This window comes from Anopheles coluzzii, chromosome 3, assembly GCF_943734685.1.
Source record: "Anopheles coluzzii chromosome 3, AcolN3, whole genome shotgun sequence".
Taxonomy (NCBI): domain Eukaryota; kingdom Metazoa; phylum Arthropoda; class Insecta; order Diptera; family Culicidae; genus Anopheles; species Anopheles coluzzii.
The window spans coordinates 43326622-43344446 of record NC_064671.1 but is presented as its reverse complement, the minus strand read 5'-3'; the positions used below and the strand labels follow the sequence as shown (position 1 = coordinate 43344446).

General features: G+C 50.0%; 5 protein-coding genes across 11 annotated transcripts; 3 read left to right on the top strand and 2 right to left on the bottom strand.

Moving 5' to 3' along the window:
- The first annotated feature begins 103 nt into the window (after window positions 1-103).
- LOC120957125 (glycerophosphocholine phosphodiesterase GPCPD1) lies at window positions 104-11351 on the top strand. 7 transcript variants are annotated; one of them, XM_040379164.2, is made up of 8 exons: window positions 104-331; window positions 677-910; window positions 2742-3042; window positions 6564-6907; window positions 6993-7766; window positions 8059-8526; window positions 8596-8742; window positions 9554-10082. In XM_040379164.2, exons 3-8 carry the CDS (start codon window positions 2793-2795, stop codon window positions 9653-9655), a joined length of 2085 nt encoding a protein of 694 aa, XP_040235098.2. In that variant the 5' UTR covers window positions 104-331; window positions 677-910; window positions 2742-2792; the 3' UTR covers window positions 9656-10082. The 7 variants fall into 7 exon arrangements, with proteins under 7 accessions (XP_040235098.2, XP_040235090.2, XP_040235094.2 ...); XM_040379156.2 differs by lacking the exon at window positions 9554-10082 and adding an exon at window positions 10242-11351 and having other exon boundaries at window positions 106-331; XM_040379158.2 differs by lacking the exons at window positions 104-331; window positions 9554-10082 and adding exons at window positions 352-435; window positions 10242-11351.
- LOC120957133 (CLIP domain-containing serine protease B15) lies at window positions 3149-4976 on the bottom strand. Its single transcript, XM_040379174.2, has 4 exons — window positions 4315-4976; window positions 3992-4218; window positions 3599-3891; window positions 3149-3509 (listed from the first exon to the last, which is right to left on the bottom strand). The coding sequence occupies exons 1-4, from the start codon at window positions 4570-4572 to the stop codon at window positions 3193-3195; spliced, it is 1095 nt and encodes a 364-aa protein (XP_040235108.1). The 5' UTR covers window positions 4573-4976; the 3' UTR covers window positions 3149-3192.
- Window positions 11352-11433: 82 nt separating the features above from the next.
- LOC120957135 (ribonuclease Oy) lies at window positions 11434-12854 on the top strand. Its single transcript, XM_040379176.2, has 2 exons — window positions 11434-11752; window positions 11824-12854. Exons 1-2 carry the CDS (start codon window positions 11586-11588, stop codon window positions 12683-12685), a joined length of 1029 nt encoding a protein of 342 aa, XP_040235110.2. The 5' UTR covers window positions 11434-11585; the 3' UTR covers window positions 12686-12854.
- Window positions 12855-12951: 97 nt separating this feature from the next.
- Window positions 12952-14374, bottom strand: LOC120957129 (UBX domain-containing protein 1-A). The gene is made up of 3 exons (XM_040379169.2): window positions 14189-14374; window positions 13473-14084; window positions 12952-13387 (listed from the first exon to the last, which is right to left on the bottom strand). The coding sequence occupies exons 1-3, from the start codon at window positions 14371-14373 to the stop codon at window positions 13021-13023; spliced, it is 1164 nt and encodes a 387-aa protein (XP_040235103.2). The 5' UTR covers window position 14374; the 3' UTR covers window positions 12952-13020.
- A 127-nt stretch (window positions 14375-14501) lies between these two features.
- Window positions 14502-17706, top strand: LOC120957124 (general vesicular transport factor p115). The gene is made up of 2 exons (XM_040379155.2): window positions 14502-14881; window positions 14982-17706. The coding sequence occupies exons 1-2, from the start codon at window positions 14804-14806 to the stop codon at window positions 17517-17519; spliced, it is 2616 nt and encodes an 871-aa protein (XP_040235089.2). The 5' UTR covers window positions 14502-14803; the 3' UTR covers window positions 17520-17706.
- The last annotated feature ends 119 nt before the right edge of the window (window positions 17707-17825 follow it).

Here is a 17825-nt window from a genome sequence, read left to right as displayed (position 1 = left end):
GCGATGGGAGCGCTGAACCATGCGCCATAAACGCGCACAGCTGTGCGGTCGTTTGCTGTCAGCTGTGACAGATCCCCCTAGAGGAGACGGGGGATGTCGTCACATTCGGGGTTCGGGTTGTGTTGCTGTTTTCCCAAACTGTTCTCTCCAACTCGTTGTCGCGTGAGGGGGCCTCGCGTTTTTGTCTCTGTGAGAAAACACGCAGTACAAAAACGTTTCCTTTATTTTTTTATATTTCGTGGGAAAACAATGACCGTACGTTGTTAGTGTGCCCGGATAGGATCGGTGGGCAAAATAGGTGCAGTGTCGGTTGCGGTGTTTGCTATTATCGGTAGGTTTTTGCGATCAAGAAACATCAACCCAGCAGTGTGGGAAGCAGCAACACAGTTCGAATTGTGCTGTTTTTCGTCGTGCACGCGAAAACGACACGTCACGGTCGGTTGTGGTGTTACAGGAAGATAATTATCCTCCTCAGTAAATACTCCCTTCTGGCTTTGCCAGCATTGGGGATGAGTTTTTGTTTTTCGTGTCAACAGTATCGGTTGCTCGGGTACTACCATGATGCAGAATTCCTTCGCGCTCCCACTGTAGTCCCGTGTGCATCGGAGTTGTTTTTGTTCCTTGTTGCTACCAAAGTTCGCCATCTAAGTGTGCTGTTTTTCACGTCTTTTTTTAGCCCTTTGCCCTTGTGCTCCTGCCAGTGCGCGCTGTGTTGTTTATTAATTTGAACCAAATTTTGTGCAACAACAAAGAAGTCTGTGTGAGTGTGCGCGCCAGTTGTGCAAAGACTGGCATTTTCTTATCGTGCCAAAGGGCCCAGTGTGTTTGTGCAAAGGGAAGAAACAAACATAAACAAAGGATCGCTCGCGACACAAATCGTCTTCCAATTTTGCCCACGATACCAAAGAAGGTAAGAAAAATGTGTCACGAGACAGCACGATTGGTATGCTTGTTTGGTGTTTCATGAGTAGGGGCTTTGAAATGCGCCAAACGAATGTGTTTTTTTTTTTATTCAAACTGCCATGTTTCACGGCCATGTAGAAGGAAGGAACCTAGCTAGCGAGTGTGGAGGACGATAAGTTATGCAACTCTGCCACAGCTCCATGGTAATCTGGTTTCATCTGTGCGCATTATTCTTGTTCAAGGACTACTTGAATAGGAGCAACTAGCACGGTTTCGTTCTGACCCTGCAACAGAAGAACCCACCGTAACGCCTCCCTTGAAGGATATCTCGTTTTGCCGTACCTTATCACCACCATTGCCACACCGATTATACTGTGCAAAGCTGCGAACTGGCACGATACTTTGAATGTAATTAAATGCACCACCGGATGGATGCGTTAATTTACCTCACCCCCCAACCAATCTCCCTTTGGAATGCGCCACTGCTGCCTGTCATGACGGAGAACGGTTCCATCGATTCCATCCACCAATGCATGCTGCGAGAGGCAACAGAAGGAGGAGAAAGTGAATGTTTTGATCGGAAAACCGGTTTGTAGAGTTTGTGCCCGTTGCCGAGCGCATGATCACACCAACACTCCGAAGTTCGGTCGACACTCGTGGTCGTCGTCGCCGGCACACCGCTCTGTCCCTCACGTGACTTGCATGCTGCCGGGTCGAGCGGCCGCCGGCGGTACACACTGTTTACGCTTCTCGCGCCAAAAGCGGCACACGCTGCGCCACCAATCTAGTTTGGTCCGCGCGCCTAGTAGCTGATATGCATTTCCTGCTTGCGCAAGTTGAATGGCCAAAAGTGCTATCGGCGATCAACACTCTTTGTACGGGAGTGTTTTACAACACACGCGGGCTTGTTTCGCCATGTGGACAGTCTGTGCTGTGTGAAGGGGGCAATGTGGCGAGGAAAGATATATTTAGGCGAGCATTTATTTTCTCACCACCATGACTAAGTGAAAGCTAAGGATCGTTCGATAACTCGCCGATCACCTGGCTTGCGCTGCACTTGCCCCATGTCCAATCGTATCTCTTTCAATAAAAAATAGCAATTGCTTTACGCGACAACAATGCCAACGGGCTATCGATTGTTTATTGGCCGATATCTCCTCTCGCCTGATGCCTGAAGACCTCGCTTTGAGCACCTCCCCCATGGGGTCGGTAATTATAGGAACCATTTTCCTTCCTCGGCCTGTTGTCAACCACTCCTCGACAAATGTGGCCTCGCAGTACATTTGAGATTAATTCATTCGCCCGAACGCGCCTCAGTTTATTTGCTCTGGTTGATAACATGACTACACGTGATATACACTTGTTGGTTGGTGGCCCTTGGCCGTTGATGGGAACGCATGCATGGTCTCCTATTGGATTGTTTATCAGTTTCTTACTGTATGCGAACCATGGCCGTAACAGCATGACAGTCCAAAGACCGCACACTGCCAAACAAACTGGTAGCACCATCACTGGAAATCGATTTCCACCAAACCAACAATTCTACCCCGGAAGCAAGTGATTGGTCGGTGGCGCCACTCATCCAGCGTCCACAGCTATCTGTTACAGTATACCTTCGACTGCCCCAAACGGCTCGCTCATTATCAGCATTCGCAAAACCCCACCGACGACGACCTGCGCGGTAACTGAAGTCCATCTGGACTATCAGTCGTTGAAACGCTTTGCTGTTTGGTAGAAACAATCGTGCCTTTGTGTCAGTTTGTGTTGGTTGAATATTGTTTACACCGTTTCTTCTTATAAATATATTAAAATTGGCACATTCCTTTTCCTTATTTCAGTGCTTTTGATAAGTTGTTCGTAGAAAACACACACAACAGACAACAAACAAAATGCAGCGCTGGTGGTTTTTAGAAGAAAATGCCGAAGGAAAGGATCCATCGTCGTCCACCGCCTCGCAGAAGTCGGAAGCGTCCGTGAAAAAACCAAAGCAATCCACGACCGCTGGCGACCGGCCGTACACGTTCCGCGTGCTAGTGACGTACGATTTGCTGAAGGACGAAACCATCGCCATCACAGGCAGCTGTGACGCGCTTGGCAACTGGGATCCGGAGCAGTGCGTACAGTTGCGCCCGGAAAATGGTAAGTACGGCATGTAAGGTCACTTTGGGAAGACGAGTCATGCTGCTAGTTTTAAGATTACGGGAGTGCTTCGTCTGTGATGAATCTTAGGGATGATTTCACTGTGTCCACATTGTAGAAAGCATATCATACTTTATTGACTATCACGGTTTACAAATATCGCTCCACAAACATAACCGTCTCCATCCAGTCTAAATATTTCGCCACATTCGTGTACACTCCCGGCAAGTTCTGCGTACCGCAAAACCGGGCCCCGAAGCTAACGACACCGATTAGAAACCAACCACCGCGAACTTCCCGCATCAGCGGTCCACCGGAGTCTCCCCGGCAGGAATCGGAACCATTTAGCCCACCGATGCACAGCTGCTTGTCCGACAGGGTTACGTTGGCCACCGCGTACACCGAATTGCACGCCTCGTGCTCCAGCCCGGGCAGCTCCACGTGCTTCTGTGTATCGCTGGGTCTTCCTGCAAAACACACGGATACATGCAGACCAATTCGGTTTTGAGTATAAAACGCAGAGAAAGTTCCCTCCGCCAAGTGTGACATCACTTACGGTCTTCGGTTTCACCCCAACCGGTGACGGTGAAGATTTCATCCACAATCGGGAGCTGCTGAACGTCCGGATCGAAGGGCAAACAAATTGGCCGCACGTAGTCATTGAACGTGACATCGCTGGCGAGCCGCAGGATACAGATATCGTTCGGACGGGAAATGTTGTGCATGTCGTACTCGGGGTGCGGTACGATCGATTCCACCGCGTAATCCTCCCGGCAGATGACCTCATCGTTCTCCGTGGTGCAATTATCCGCACTGCTTGTGTTGAACTCGTTGAACCGCACGTAAAGCCTGGGAAGGAACGGTTTGGTGAGATTTGATACGACTACAGCGTGAAGAGGCGAGACTCCACCCATACAAAACAAGCCGAGCTCTCCTCTCATCAACTCACAGCTTCCAGTTCGGTTTGTCCACGGTGCAGTGTGCAGCCGTTATCACGTATCGCTCGGAAATGAGCGCACCACCGCACTTGGGCACGGTTCGATTCCGGCCGACATTGTAAAACAGCAGCGCCGCCCAAGGATGTGCGCCTCGCTCCGTTTCCTCGCCGAAGTAGATCCGATCCGCCAGCTGCTGAGCGCCGCACGTAGGTGAATTGCTAAACTTTGGACAGCACAGCTAAAACCCGATGAGGTCAGAGGAACAGAGGAGCAAAACAAAAAAAAACGCTTAGCCAGTCTCGACAATTAGCAGCTCTCTCGAGAGGTCACTCACCAGTGGAATTGGCTTTTTGCGCATAGGCACCATCAAATCGCCACACTTGAGCGTATCCAGATAGGTCGTGTCGTAGTGCGAAAAGTCCGGACTCTTGAGAATCTTCCGCACGTACGAACAGTTTTTCACCGGCTCACAGGTCCCGGCCGTCCCGGACGGTGTTTGGCACGGATCGCCACTGTTGAGCGACTGACCTACGGTAGCCCCCAACGGCACCAGCGAGCACCAGGACACGATCAAACAAACTAACCACCTCATTGTGTACCGTACAACTAACTTCCGAACGCGGCTTTACGGCCTCACGGCACTGGCTGGTGGTACGCAGAATTTTAATCCGACACACACGCAAAAAAATACCCGCAAGATTATCAAAACCCACACTTTTGCCGGCGGTCGCCTGCCCTACTGAGCGCGCACAGACAGGGACCGGTTGCGTGGCTTGATAATAGACTCACCAATATTCCAAAAGCCAGCAGGCGAAACCGCTGAGGGGCTCAGGAATCCCACCAATATACGTGCGCAGATCACGGATCGCGTAGAGTTTACGTTCTTACGATCACATGCACACTACGCGGATTGTAATCGCAGCAGCAATGTGGGGAGAGGCCAAGAAGCTGTGCCTGCGCCCAGTAGCGGTTAATCTCCTCCCGCCCGTAGGACGCCCGGACGTAAGACGCTACCGTGGAAGTACTGCGGGAAGGACCGATCGATGACGATCAAGTTGCGAGTGTGGTTGTACTGTCCGCTGCGGTGGGAATTCCCCGCCATAGAATGGGGGGATACTTTTTATGTTTATTTGTTTAACGCCACCGGGCGGCCTGTTTGTGTGGATCAAGTTTAAGTTTGCATTTCCAGGGCTTTCTCTCTCTCTATCTCTCGGCGAAACAAGGCCAAGGTAGAAGGAGCACGGTTATGGGGATACCCCATACTCCTTTTATCAGTGTGACAGTCGGACCCGCGTCGACTAATAAAATGAACGACCATAGTGCGTTAATTACATTCAAACAACTCTCACAAAACAAAAACCCCAATTTGTGGTAGAGCAACATCTTAAACCTGTTCGTGACGATCTTCATCTCTAGGGTAGAATTTGAAGGAAGGACCTTCAACCAAAAATTCTTAAATCCTATATCACAAGCCAACTCGTACCGTTGTTTTGTTCACACTGACTGTACTGTCTGCTACTGACGTCCCCGTGTCCACGTGCGAATGCCTAACAAGCATTCAAGTTCAAGACCGGCCAGTCACAGCCCCGATGTGTCAAGTTTATACTTACAACAGGGCTCTTGAAAGGGGAGGGGGGAATCCATCGCCCCTGAACCACTCATCAGTCAGGTGTTTGACCTCAAAAGGCGACGCGACGCTCTCTTGGTGGGTGTGCAGGTTTTTACGGGAAACTTCAAGCAAGAACAAGTTCAAATCGCTTGATTCACCACTTAAAATTACCATACAGCAAGAAAGAGAGGGCGAGAGGTTTTTTATGCTGTTATCACCCCGAGTCTCGGTGAGGGGCGGGATATGAATTTTTATACATTTTGCCGACGACAACACATTGTTCTGCCAACCTTTCCAGTGTGTTTCTATGCTAAATAGAACAATAAATAAAACGGAAAGAACAGTGTAGACGGCGGGACATAAACCCTGCCCTCCCAGACAACTCGTCCTTCGTGGGGTGGTGGGATGCTCTTTTTTTAAACCGGTTAACAGATGACAGACCGTTTCGCTTCCTTTCTCCATTATGAAAATTGATGATGATGGTGACAACCGGTAGTGACCCATTTTCACCCAAGTGGACGCATAGAAATCATCACCGGCGTGGCGTGTTCGTGCAGTTGTGCGAGCGTTATTATTTTATTTTGCGCCAGTTTGTTACTTCCATAAATTCGACACATAACGCGTGTAAGCCACAATTGCACCGTGAAACGAAAGCTATAGCGACTGCATTTTTTTCTTCCAAACAATCCTCATTTATTGTCAACGACAGCAAAACACGCTTTATGCCTCCCGTGGTGCACCGACAAGGGAATTGAATTGTATGTACACAATTTGATTTCATTCAGCACGAGTCGCGACATTCTAGTGGGTTAATTCGATTGTGCCAATAAGCCGCACAACAAACAGTGCGCCCTTGCTCGCCCATAACGAGCGCTACAACAAGCGCTGATTTAAAATGAATAAACTGCATTCATCGCTTCGGTTACTTTCTGGGATAACTAACAAAAATCGTTTCCTCGATTGAATTCTTCTAGATGGCGACAGCACCATCTGGCGGCTGGAGACAGAACTACCTCGGGATGCTTCCGTGAAGTATCGCTACCTGATCTGCTCGGTGGATCCGACCAGCGGCAATGTGCATGTGCGGCGCTTCGAAACCCACCTCGTGCCCCGGCAGGTGCCGATCGATCTGGCCGAGGAGGAAGCGAACGGCAGCAAGGAAAAGGTACAACCAAAGATCGACACGCTCGGCGACATTGATGGCACGATCAAGCTGGACAAGGGTTGGCTCACCACCGAAACCATCATGCAGTTTAAGTTCTTCGATAACCCGTTCTCGGTGAAGGAGCGCATCAAGAATCGTTTGCTGTACGTGAAGGTAAGCTGGTCGAGCGTGTTGGACGAGCAGAGGAGAAGTGCGTTATGCGAAGTTTAATTCCCCCCTAACCCATGCTTGTTTCCAGATAACGACGATGAATCTGCGCATTAATGCGGAATCGCAAAATCTCTCCTCGCTGCTGGAAGAGTCGCTATCGAACGATACGCGCGAGAACGGTACCGAATCGATGACCACGTACTCCTTCACCGAGGTGACCTCGCTGCGCAACCCGAGCGCTTGCTACGAGCAGCAGTCACAGTTCGGCTGTCCTTACCACAAGGACGACTTTCTGATCTTCAACGTGACCGTGGCGGAGCCGGAGAACGTGGCCTATCTCGTCGACCTGTACACGTACAGCTCCAAGTCGAAGGAGGACGAACCGCCGTACCATCTGGGGTATCATTACATTTTGCCCAACTTTCTGAAAAAGTCCGAAGGCATCCTGGAGCTGCCGGTTACGTGCGCGAGCAAACATCGCCCGCTCGGCATGATGCGCATCGAGTACCTGAAGGTGACGCCGCTGCTACCGTCGCGCTGTACGCTCGAGCGGTCGTACATCCGGTACTGGAACAAGCGCTGGACCGGGTTGGATGTGGGCCATCGCGGCTCGGGCACCAGCTTCAAGGCGAGCGATGGCAACGTGATCCGCGAGAATACGATCGCGTCGCTCAAGAAGGCGGTGGCGCACGGTGCCGATATGGTGGAGTTCGACGTGCAGCTGAGCAAGGATCTGGTCCCGGTGATCTATCACGATTTCGACATCTACGTGTCGCTGAAGCGCAAAACCACGCTCGAATCGAACGACATGCTGGAGCTGCCGATGCGCGAGCTCACGCTAGAACAGCTGAGGACTCTTAAGGTAAATGTAATTACATTTTTCCTACTCATAGCGTCCGCGTTGCGGCTCTCCCTTTTCGGGGCAGCCAAGCCACTCATTCTTTCCCGATGGTTCCAAGCAATCGCTTTGAATGGTACATAATCGTAACGAGAAATCTTAAATATCGATCAATCAACCACCACCACCACCCGTGTGGTACATCAGAGTATTTTGCTGGTAGTGCAATGCACGATTATAACATTGTTGACCTCCTCCTACTCCTCCTTCCGGCACTAAAATTCACAAACGGATTCACAAACGGATCATCAAACAGGTCTACCACGTGGTGGAGGGCCGAAATCGTGAGGCCAAATTCTTCGACGAGGATCTGGAGGAGCACCAACCGTTCCCGCAGCTGGCCGAAGCGCTCGACCAGATCGATCCGCACTGTGGCTTCAACATCGAAATCAAGTGGTCCCAGAAGCTGAAGGACGGCCGGATGGAGTCGGATCTGAACTTCGATTCGAACCTGTACGTCGACTGCATACTGCGCGTGGTGCTCGAGAAGGCCGGCCAGCGTCGGATCGTGTTTTCCTGCTTCGATGCCGACATCTGCACGATGTTGCGGCTGAAGCAGAACCTGTACCCGGTGATGTTCCTAACGCTCGGTGTTACCAGCCGTTACCCGAGCTACCACGACCCACGCTGCAACTCGATCGAGATGGCGGTGCGCAACGCGTACGCAACCGAGCTGCTGGGCATTGTGGCACACACGGAGGATCTGCTGCGCGATCAAACTCAGGTAAGCGGGAAGGCATGCTCGTACGGTGAATTCGTGAATTGTTTCTCTAATTCGCTACCTGTTTCTTAGGTGAACCTGGCAACCGAGCGCGGTCTGATTATCTTCTGCTGGGGCGATGACAATAACTGTAAGGATACGATAAAGCATTTAAAGAGCCTTGGTATCCATGCCATCATCTACGACAAGATGGATATATACTCGGACAAGGCGGTCAAGGTAGGTGGTGTGACGGGTGGCAGGATGCGTTCACAGACAGTGGCTACTGCTCTGCTTCCCCAGTGCACGATCTTTTGCTCGATCTCGCTGCTACGTTGTTGGTATGATCATGATCGTTCATTTCTATCGATGCTTCTTTCATTCATTGGCTCGAGTTGATTGCTAAACAAAAAACAAGTTGCTTGCTGTTTTCTTTTTCGTTTTACAATGTTTTTTGTATGACTTTACATTTCGTCTTGTTGTCTTCATTCGTCTTTTTTGTGTGTTTTTGTTATGCGTTTGTTTTGTTCGATCTGCCGCATCTGGGTCATTAGCTATTTTGTTTGGAAATTTCACAAATTCATAATTATTTTTATATTTCGATTGTCTTGTTTTCTGTTAAATCTCGTTTTATAAATTTATTTGAAACATGTAAGGGTTTAAATCAAAATGGTTTAAAGGACAAAGCAAAACTGCCATCCTGTAAGTAGTTACAATGCAACTTCCATAAACCTCTCTGTTCATCCGATGTGTGATGTCTTGTCTTACTTGTCCCTTGTTTTAGTTACGTCTTGAGTGTTAAACCATCTTTTGGGTGTATCGCTTTATTCATTTCACCGTTTTGCTTCATTGCAATGGTTTTGCTGCCCCTGGTGCGCCACTTCTACACGCTTGCTCCCGTTGGGGTTTGAGTATCTTTTCACCATTTTGTCATCATCCACCTAAAAGCGCTTACCCCATTGCTCTTCAACATTTCAACTACAGAATGTGTGTTGTACAATGTTTCTTCTCTTTATTTCTCTCCCTCTGATGCGTGCGCCTATCATTGCAGCTGGAGGGTGATGGTGGTGGTGGTGCTGTTAGTGCGAACAGTTCGGCGGGTGTTACGGTATCGCAACAGCCCGCTGTAGAAGTTGTAACAAACAAGCAATAGTTTCTAGCAGTATATTTACTAGCTGCTGTGAACATTGTGTTCGGAAATCGGGAACATTTTGCTTTCTTCGATCGCTTTTACTGACAATGATGTGTATGTGCTGTTGTGTGCGTGTCTCTCCTTTCCGTTCAACCGTTCTTCATTATTCGTTCAACCGGATGCTGCCTTATCGTCTACTCCTGTCCTATGGCCTTTATCGTCTTGTCCGGCAAGGGAAACTCCATGTATCGTCGTCGTGATTGTGTTTCCAACATATGTTCTTTAGTTACAGTTGTCACGTGTGTGTGTGTCTTTTGGTGCAGTCGAATTGCATTATTAAATGTAGTGAACGTGCCATGCGTGATGCGTCTACAGAATATTTGTTTAATGTTGTGCTGTGTTTGCTGTAGACTGCAAACAAAAAAAATCACAAGAAAATAGCAAACAACGAGCGAGTGAAGCCATGTGACGAAATGATCGAATCGTTGATCTCTTGCGTAAAGGAAAGAAATTTTCTCTTTACCGTACCGTAGAATGAACTTTATATGCAATGATTTATATGCAATTTAACATGATTACATTTCTTCTCAACATCTCAATCCTTTAGGAGAGCGTATTTTTAGTTGGTGCCCGTGAATCGCAAGCTGCGCTGCTGCAGCAGATCAACATCGAGAACCGTTACGAGCAGACGAATCAGCACGATTTTCTCAACGACAAGGACGTGCGGCTCAGCCTGGACAAGTCGAGCTCATCCAACTCTACTCCTTCGATTTGAGTTTTCACGTGATTTTGTGTTTCCGCCTTTCCGGTGATAATGAAAAAAGATGGATGGTTCCATAGCTGGAAACGGGAGTGTGCGTAATTGGTTCCCTGTTGATTTAAAATTTTGCTGAATAGTTATTACTTTTTTTTGGTTTGGCATACAAGTGTGTTTTTCTGCTTTTTTCCAATTAGCTATAATATTCATTGTGTTTGTATAGAAACTTTTTTTATACATAAATTGAACGGAGTGTGTGTGTGTGCGAGTGCAATGAGTGAGTATTTCGAATTTATTTACAACCATATTGAATATTGGTTTTGCATACTAGAAAGCGTAGGGAGATTGAGATTAAATTTGCACTTACTAAACCAAGGCGCCTAACATATTAAACACACACACATTGAATGCGGGTTCAAAAATAGGAAACAGAAATTTATTACTATTATATAGATAAAACACAATCCTTTTCTACTAACTACCACCACACTATTGTTGTTTGTGCACTGGCACGGAAGAATACAAATGGGAAAGCAATCCACTTTCTAAGTGAAATAATTCTTCACATATTTATATTCCACCGTAAGAGCCTAATGTATCGTAAGCAAAATTTAGCAAATTTAATGTGTTTGGTGGCTGGATGGTTATGGCAGGATTTGTTAAAATTCTTCTACTCAACTTCCTTGCTCTACAGGTGGATTGATTCTAGGGAAAGAGGGAATGCTACATAGGCTAAATATAATGTTATAGGGTACTAAAAGCAACAAGTTTCTTATAAAAGATATTTTGAAATGCAAGTTTATGTTTTTTTTCTTTTCTTGTGAAACTCTTCTACACAATTTAATGAGGCTTGTAAAGACTTGCAATAAACATTTGCTATGGTGCAGAGTTTTTTGTTACGTTCGATACTCCTTAGCATGTAAATCCATCAAATAAAATATGAAAAAATACCTTTTTTAATTATTTCGTACAAAAATGAGCTTCATATCACACTCAAGATTAACAAACAACAGTCGCCGTTGATTGCCAATCCGTGTGATAATACTGTTTTCTATTGATTGCAACCGTTACAAGTCCACCAAACGCGCTTATCGCTGGGCACCCTTTGGGAACGTCAAAACATTCCTTGCATTCCGGTTTTATGGCTCGTGCTTTTACGCGTCTGTTCTATTTACGAACAAAGCGAACGAACTGATGCACACGATCACCGATCGAGTGGCATCTTCTTCGCTTCGCTTGTCAAACCGGCACTCGGAAGACGGAATAGATAGAATTGAACGCTTTTTTGGTGCGATGAAGTTGTCCATTCGCATTATTTGTGCATTATTGTTCGCACAATTGTGTTTTGCTGCGCCAAACAGGTAATTTATTGTACTGATCTGATAATACCCAACAGCATAACCTTTGTGTGTGTTTTTTTTCGCCCCACCAGCAATAGATACGATGATGAAGATTCACGGGAAAACTCGATCGACGCTGTAGAGCAGGGCAAGCAGGTCCATCAGTTCGATTTGCTCATTTTCACCCAACGCTGGCCGATTACCGCCTGCTACGAGTGGCGTGAGACGGGCAAAGAGCACATCTGCGGCCTACCGACACCGGCCACCGTCTGGACGATCCATGGCATTTGGCCCACGAAGCTGAACACGATCGGGCCCGCCTTCTGCAACAAGTCGGCCATTTTCGATGTGTCGCAGCTCAGCCCGATCGAGCCGCAGCTCGAGGCGCACTGGGTCAATGTGGAGAAGAACAAACCGGACGATTCGCTCTGGGAGCACGAATGGCTCAAGCACGGTACCTGTGCCGCCGAAGCGATCGAGCAGCTTAACACGGAGGCGAAATACTTCGGCCAAGGTTTGAGCTGGCTGGAGCAACATTCCGTGAGCGCCGCGTTCGCTACGAACGGAGACATTAAGCCCGGATTTAACTACAGTCTGCCCACGCTCAACAAGGCACTGTACGATTACTACGGGAAGAATGTGGCGATCGAGTGCTTTTTCGACCGCAAGACGCACCAACAGTTTCTGAACGAGGTGCGCATCTGTTTCGACAAGCAGCTACAGTCGGCCGATTGCGACGGGATCGTTGGGCTGGAGCGTATTGTGCTGCCCAACTCGCGGGTGGGCACGGTGATTAGTAACTGCAACGCTGCCAAGCCCATCTTCTATCCGGACGCTGTACCAAAGAAGCAGGAGGAGGAGAAGGAGATTTCGCAATCGGATCGTGATGTAGTTTACGAAACGGTGTACGAAATTTCCGATGGAAAGACCGAAATTGAGGTAATTCTTGTTTAAGTTGCTCTCTTCGAAGGGACAATTTTTGTAAATGCCATGCAATTCATTTCATAAAACGTATAGCTTATCGTTATGTTCGGATAGTTGTTACACTCCTCTACCGAATTGAGCTACGAACGGAAATTACGATCATTTTGAATAAAAGAGAACCTATTTTCCCATCAAACAATCATGTACATCAGTGCCTGATCGCGCGACGCGACCGGGAGATCCGCCTTTTAATACACGTACTGCACCACCAAATCAAAGCACAAACACAACCGAAATCGAACCGAGAATCGCACACTCGTATAGGAGAATTTATACAAACACATCTAATCCTTACTAGCTACGCACTACGGTGCCTTCGTCACGATCAGCACCGCGTTCGGTACCAGCCCCAGCTTGTCCAGCGGCATCTCGTACTCCTCCGCGGTGAACACCTTCTTCGGGAAGTTGGTCATCAGTCCGAACGCCGCGTCGACCGAGTCCATCTTCAGCTGCACGAACAGCCGCACCGCCGCCAGCTGCTCGCCCGCCTGGAACGTCTGCACGAGCTGCGTCCCGTCCATCATGCGGATCGCAATCTTGGCTGTGGTGTAGCTTTTGGCCTCTGCCGGTTTGATGGGCGTAGTAGTGGTGGTGGTGGACGTCGGGTTCGCCGCTGCCGGTGGAGGACTACTAACCGGTGCTGAGGACGTCGGTGATACGGCAGTGGTTTCGCTGAAATTCGACAAAAACACACACACACACATTGCACATCAAACGATTCGACACCCGAGAGCGCGCGAAAGAGCTCGCTACTCACCCAGATTCTTTGGCCTTGCGGGCGGCACGGTCGGCCTCGATCTGGGCCCGGACACGGTCCCGCGCCTGCTGACTTTCCAGCTTCTCGCGCTTCCGCTGGTCCATCAGCTTCTTCATCTCCTGCTCCTCCATCTTGCGGCGCGCCTCGAGCATGTCCTTGCCCGACTTGATGCGCAGCCGCTCCCGCTCCATCGCTTCCTTCTTTTCGTTCTCCTCCCGCTCCTGGCGCTTGCGGCGCATCTTCTCCTCCAGCAGGGCGAGCTGTGCCTTCTTCTCCTCCTCCGTCAGCGGTTTCTTCTCCTCGGTCGATTCGGAGAAGCTGCTGTGCTCCGTTTTGGCAGCGTGAAATTCGACCTCCTCCTGGGATTTGAACAGCTTGCCACACTCGTCACATTTGAGCGATTTTGCCACGGGTTCCTCCGCCGCGGCGGCACCTTCCTCCGTGGAGGGTTCTGTCGTTGCACCGCCAGCGGCCGTGGAGCTGGAACTGTCGCCGGCAGCACTGGCGGCGGCGGCCGTCGACGCTGGGGGCAGTGGTTCGTCCGCATGGGCCAGCAGCCACTCCATCGCCTGTTCCACCCCTTTGTTGTTGGTCACCTCGAGCGCCCGTTCACTGCAAAACAGAGGAAGAGGATAGAGCCCCCCGGGTGGAAAGGTAAAAAAAGGGGAGTTAGAATAGCGATGAGTGCGGCCGGGGTTGTTGTTGTGGATGCTTACGCCTTCTCTTTGGGAAATCCCATATCGATCAGCATTTGTATGTCGGACATGGTTGCGCTTTTAAAACAAACTATTCGTACTAGTACAGAGTTATTAAAATTAAGACCACAGGGCGCAGTCCTTCCTATGCAATGCAGGGTAATGTGTAATTTTCCTGTAAACCAAACACCGCTGCGGTTTGACATTTGTTAACGCAATTCAGCATGTCAGCGGCTAACGTCAAACGCGCATTTCAAATCCGGCTTGATGGATCAACAGCTGATGAGCTTCGCATTTATACGCAATTTAATAGATCTCGGGTGTTATTACAAGCAAATATTTGCTTTTTAAATTACAAACAAACCAAGAGAAATCCTTTTCTTCGTGCTGAAACGGAATTCAACCCGAGAATCCTGTGAAAGTGCCGTTTCTGCTCAACTCCCAACCTTATCAGCCCCCGTAGTTGTCAAAACAGAAACAAATAATCGCCACCGAAAATATTGACGTGTACCATTTAGGTGGCAGGGAAAAGGAAAGCTGGATGTGAAAATTCCTACCCGTGTACCCAAAGCTCCCACCAACAAACGACGCGAATAGTGGATTGTTGGACTGTGTGTTGGTCTGTTTGCCACCGGGATGAACTTCCTCAAGAGTGGCCTACAGACGGTGCTCGGTTCGCAGCAACCGAACCAGGCGCCGAGCGGTGCCGAAACGGTAAGATGCGCCCTCCCCGCCCAACAGACTGTAGTACCTTCCTTCCGGGTTAAGCATTTTCCAACCGTTCCAACATACCAACCATTTTCCCTCTACCCAGGTGGAACTGCTGGTGGAACGGGTCACTTCTTCGACCCTGCTGGAGGACCGCCGCGATGCATGTCGTGCACTGAAAGCCCTCTCGAAAAAGTATCGCATCGAGGTAGGCATCGGTATGAACGCGATGCTCCAGGTGCTCGAGAACGATCGGACGGACTGCGAGATAATCGGGTACTGTCTCGACACGCTGTGCCATGTAACGTCGCCCGAGCAGTTCGAAGAGGAGGAAGACAACCCGAACGTGACGGCCAACATTGGTGAGCAGTTTACGGAGATTTTCATCAAAAACTCGGACAATGTGTGCCTGGTGCTGGCGTGCCTGGAGGAGTACGATTTCCGGGTCCGGTGGGCGGCAATTAAGCTGCTGACGAATCTGCTCGCCAACCGGCCGAAGGAGATACAGGAGATAGTGCTCGTCAGCCCGATGGGCGTGTCTAAGATGATGGATCTGCTGATCGACAGCCGGGAGGTGATCCGGAACGATGCACTGCTGCTGATGATACAGCTAACCAAGGGCAACGGAAACATACAGAAGATTGTGGCGTTTGAGAACGCGTTCGATCGGCTGCTGGACGTGATCAAGGAGGAGGGCTGCTCGGACGGTGGCATCGTGGTGGAGGATTGTCTCATACTGATGCTGAATCTGCTTAAGAATAACCCGAGCAATCAGCAGTTCTTCAAGGAAGGTTCGTACATACAGCGGTTAGCGCCGATGCTGGAGCTTTCCACCGATCAGGACCAGGCGGGCATGAGCCCGCAGAAGGTTTCCAACCTGCACTGCATGCTGCAGGTGGTCAGGGCACTGGTCTGCCCGAGCAATCCGCAGCAGGTGATCAGCTCCTGCCAAAAGGCGATCCGTAGCTCCGGGTTGCTGGCGGCCATCTGCAACATCATAATGGCCAGCGGAGTGCCGCCGGATTTGCTGATCGAAACGATCAACACGATCGCCGAGGTGATTCGGGGCGATGGGCAGAACCAGGACTACTTTAACTCGTTCATGGCACCGTGCGATCCGCCACTGTCCGCGATCGTGCTGCTGCTGATGTCGATGGTGAACGAGAAGCAGCCGCTTTCCCTTCGCTGTGCCGTGCTGTACTGCTTCCAGAGCTATCTCTACCGGAACGAGGCCGGGCAGACGTCGCTCGTCAAAACGCTGCTACAGTCCTCGGAGCAGACGCAATCCATCACCAGCGGCCAGCTGCTCTGCCGGAGCCTGTTCAGCACCGACCCGCTGTCGAACTGGTTCGCCGCCGTCTCCATGAGCCACGCACTGTTGGAAAATCCGGCCCAAAAGGAGCAGCTGTTGCGCGTGGTGCTGGCCACTTCGCACACCAGCAAACCGGTCTCGCTGCTGGAGCAGTGCAATCAGCTGCTGCAGCAGGCGAACTGCAAATTCCAAAGCAAGGTCGGGCTGCTGATGCTGCTGTCTGTGTGGCTCAGCCACTGTCAGCTGGCGGTGCGCACATTCCTCTCCATCCCGGGTACGGTCGCGTACCTGACGGGGCAAATCTCCGCCAACGAGCACGGCGACAACGAGTATCTGGTGCAGGGGCTGTGCGCCTTCCTGATGGGGATCTGCATCCAGTTCAACGATAACAGCGTGCAGGAGCATCAGCGCGAGTTTCTCTGCCAGCTGCTGGTGAAGCGCATCGGGCTCGACACGTACAACAAAAAGCTGGGCGAAGTGTCCAAGCACGAAAATTACAGCAAATCCGCAAAACAGCCACAAATTCGCATCGCCGCCACAACCGATCTGCTGCTGGATTATGAATTCTGCCGACTGTTCAAAGCGCTCGAGGCGGTCATCTCCAAAACGGTCAACGGGTTCAGCTCCGGTGGGGAAAACATTACCGAGCTCACGCTCAGCCAGGAAGCGTCCGGGCTGGTCGCGCAGTATAAAGACATCATACGCGAGCAGGACGCGCGACTGCAAGCGCTACAGCAGCAACTCGCGCACCAGGAAGCAAAAGTGCGCGAGCTGTCCGGTGCGCTGGAACAATCGCAATCGAGCAATGCGCAACTGCAGGATCAAAACATACTGCTGAAAGCGCAACTACAGGCAGCGGCTGATTTGCGCCAGCAAACGCTCTCCTCTTCGGCCTCTTCCCCGCTCCATCTGCTGCCCGCACAAGGCGACCATCAGCAGGAAGTGCTCGAGAAGCGGCTCTCCATGCTGTCGCTCGAGCAGCAAACGGATCGTGCAAAGCTAGCCTACTATGAGTCAGAAAATAGCCGGCTGCTTGGTGAGCTGGATCAGCTGCGGACGCGTGTCAGTGTGGCGGAAGGTAAAGCGAACGAATCCGGCACCGAGCTGGACAAGCTGCGCAAGGATCAGGAAGATCTGCTGGAACTGCTGACCGATCAGGAGAGCAAGATGCAACGCTACCGGATGGAGCTGAAACGGGTAACGGGCCAATCGTTCGACGAGGATGATGATGTGGACGATGAACTGCAAGCGATCGAGGCGAACGATGGCGAAGGCAAAGACGCGCCGAGCATGGCCAACTCTTCCAACCATCCCGGAGGGTTTGTTTGTTAACGACAGAGCGATATCGTCGATCGCTATGCATAACCGCACTTCATCATACACTAACCGCTTGTTAAGGAGGGATTTTTTGGAGTCCCTTCGGTATTATTTCGCTAGACACGATTTTTCTGCCAATGCAACAAACACGCCTACATACAAAGAGGAGCGTTAATAAAAGTTCTTTCCAAGTACAACCGAATCGTGCGGGTTTTGTAAATATGCCTCTACAGTATAGAGGTACATTCCCGGGTTAATGTTTGTGTTAAGTTAGCAATAAAGTTTTCCGAATTCCATGCTTTTATAATTCAACCAGATAGG

Coding starts and splice junctions, on each gene's coding strand:
- LOC120957124 (XM_040379155.2), top strand. CDS start 14,804: ATGAACTTCCTCAAGAGTGGCCTACAGACGGTGCTCGGTTCGCAGCAA. Junction 14,882..14,981: donor CGCCGAGCGGTGCCGAAACG/GTAAGATGCGCC, acceptor CCCTCTACCCAG/GTGGAACTGCTGGTGGAACG.
- LOC120957125 (XM_040379160.2), top strand. CDS start 2,793: ATGCAGCGCTGGTGGTTTTTAGAAGAAAATGCCGAAGGAAAGGATCCA. Junction 7,767..8,058: donor AACAGCTGAGGACTCTTAAG/GTAAATGTAATT, acceptor ATCATCAAACAG/GTCTACCACGTGGTGGAGGG. Junction 8,527..8,595: donor TGCTGCGCGATCAAACTCAG/GTAAGCGGGAAG, acceptor CCTGTTTCTTAG/GTGAACCTGGCAACCGAGCG.
- LOC120957129 (XM_040379169.2), bottom strand. CDS start 14,373: ATGTCAAACCGCAGCGGTGTTTGGTTTACAGGAAAATTACACATTACC. Junction 14,085..14,188: donor GGATTTCCCAAAGAGAAGGC/GTAAGCATCCAC, acceptor TCTGTTTTGCAG/TGAACGGGCGCTCGAGGTGA. Junction 13,388..13,472: donor CGCAAGGCCAAAGAATCTGG/GTGAGTAGCGAG, acceptor GTCGAATTTCAG/CGAAACCACTGCCGTATCAC.
- LOC120957135 (XM_040379176.2), top strand. CDS start 11,586: ATGCACACGATCACCGATCGAGTGGCATCTTCTTCGCTTCGCTTGTCA. Junction 11,753..11,823: donor TGTTTTGCTGCGCCAAACAG/GTAATTTATTGT, acceptor TCGCCCCACCAG/CAATAGATACGATGATGAAG.
- LOC120957133 (XM_040379174.2), bottom strand. CDS start 4,572: ATGAGGTGGTTAGTTTGTTTGATCGTGTCCTGGTGCTCGCTGGTGCCG. Junction 3,892..3,991: donor GACAAACCGAACTGGAAGCT/GTGAGTTGATGA, acceptor GTTCCTTCCCAG/GCTTTACGTGCGGTTCAACG. Junction 3,510..3,598: donor TTGGGGTGAAACCGAAGACC/GTAAGTGATGTC, acceptor TGTGTTTTGCAG/GAAGACCCAGCGATACACAG.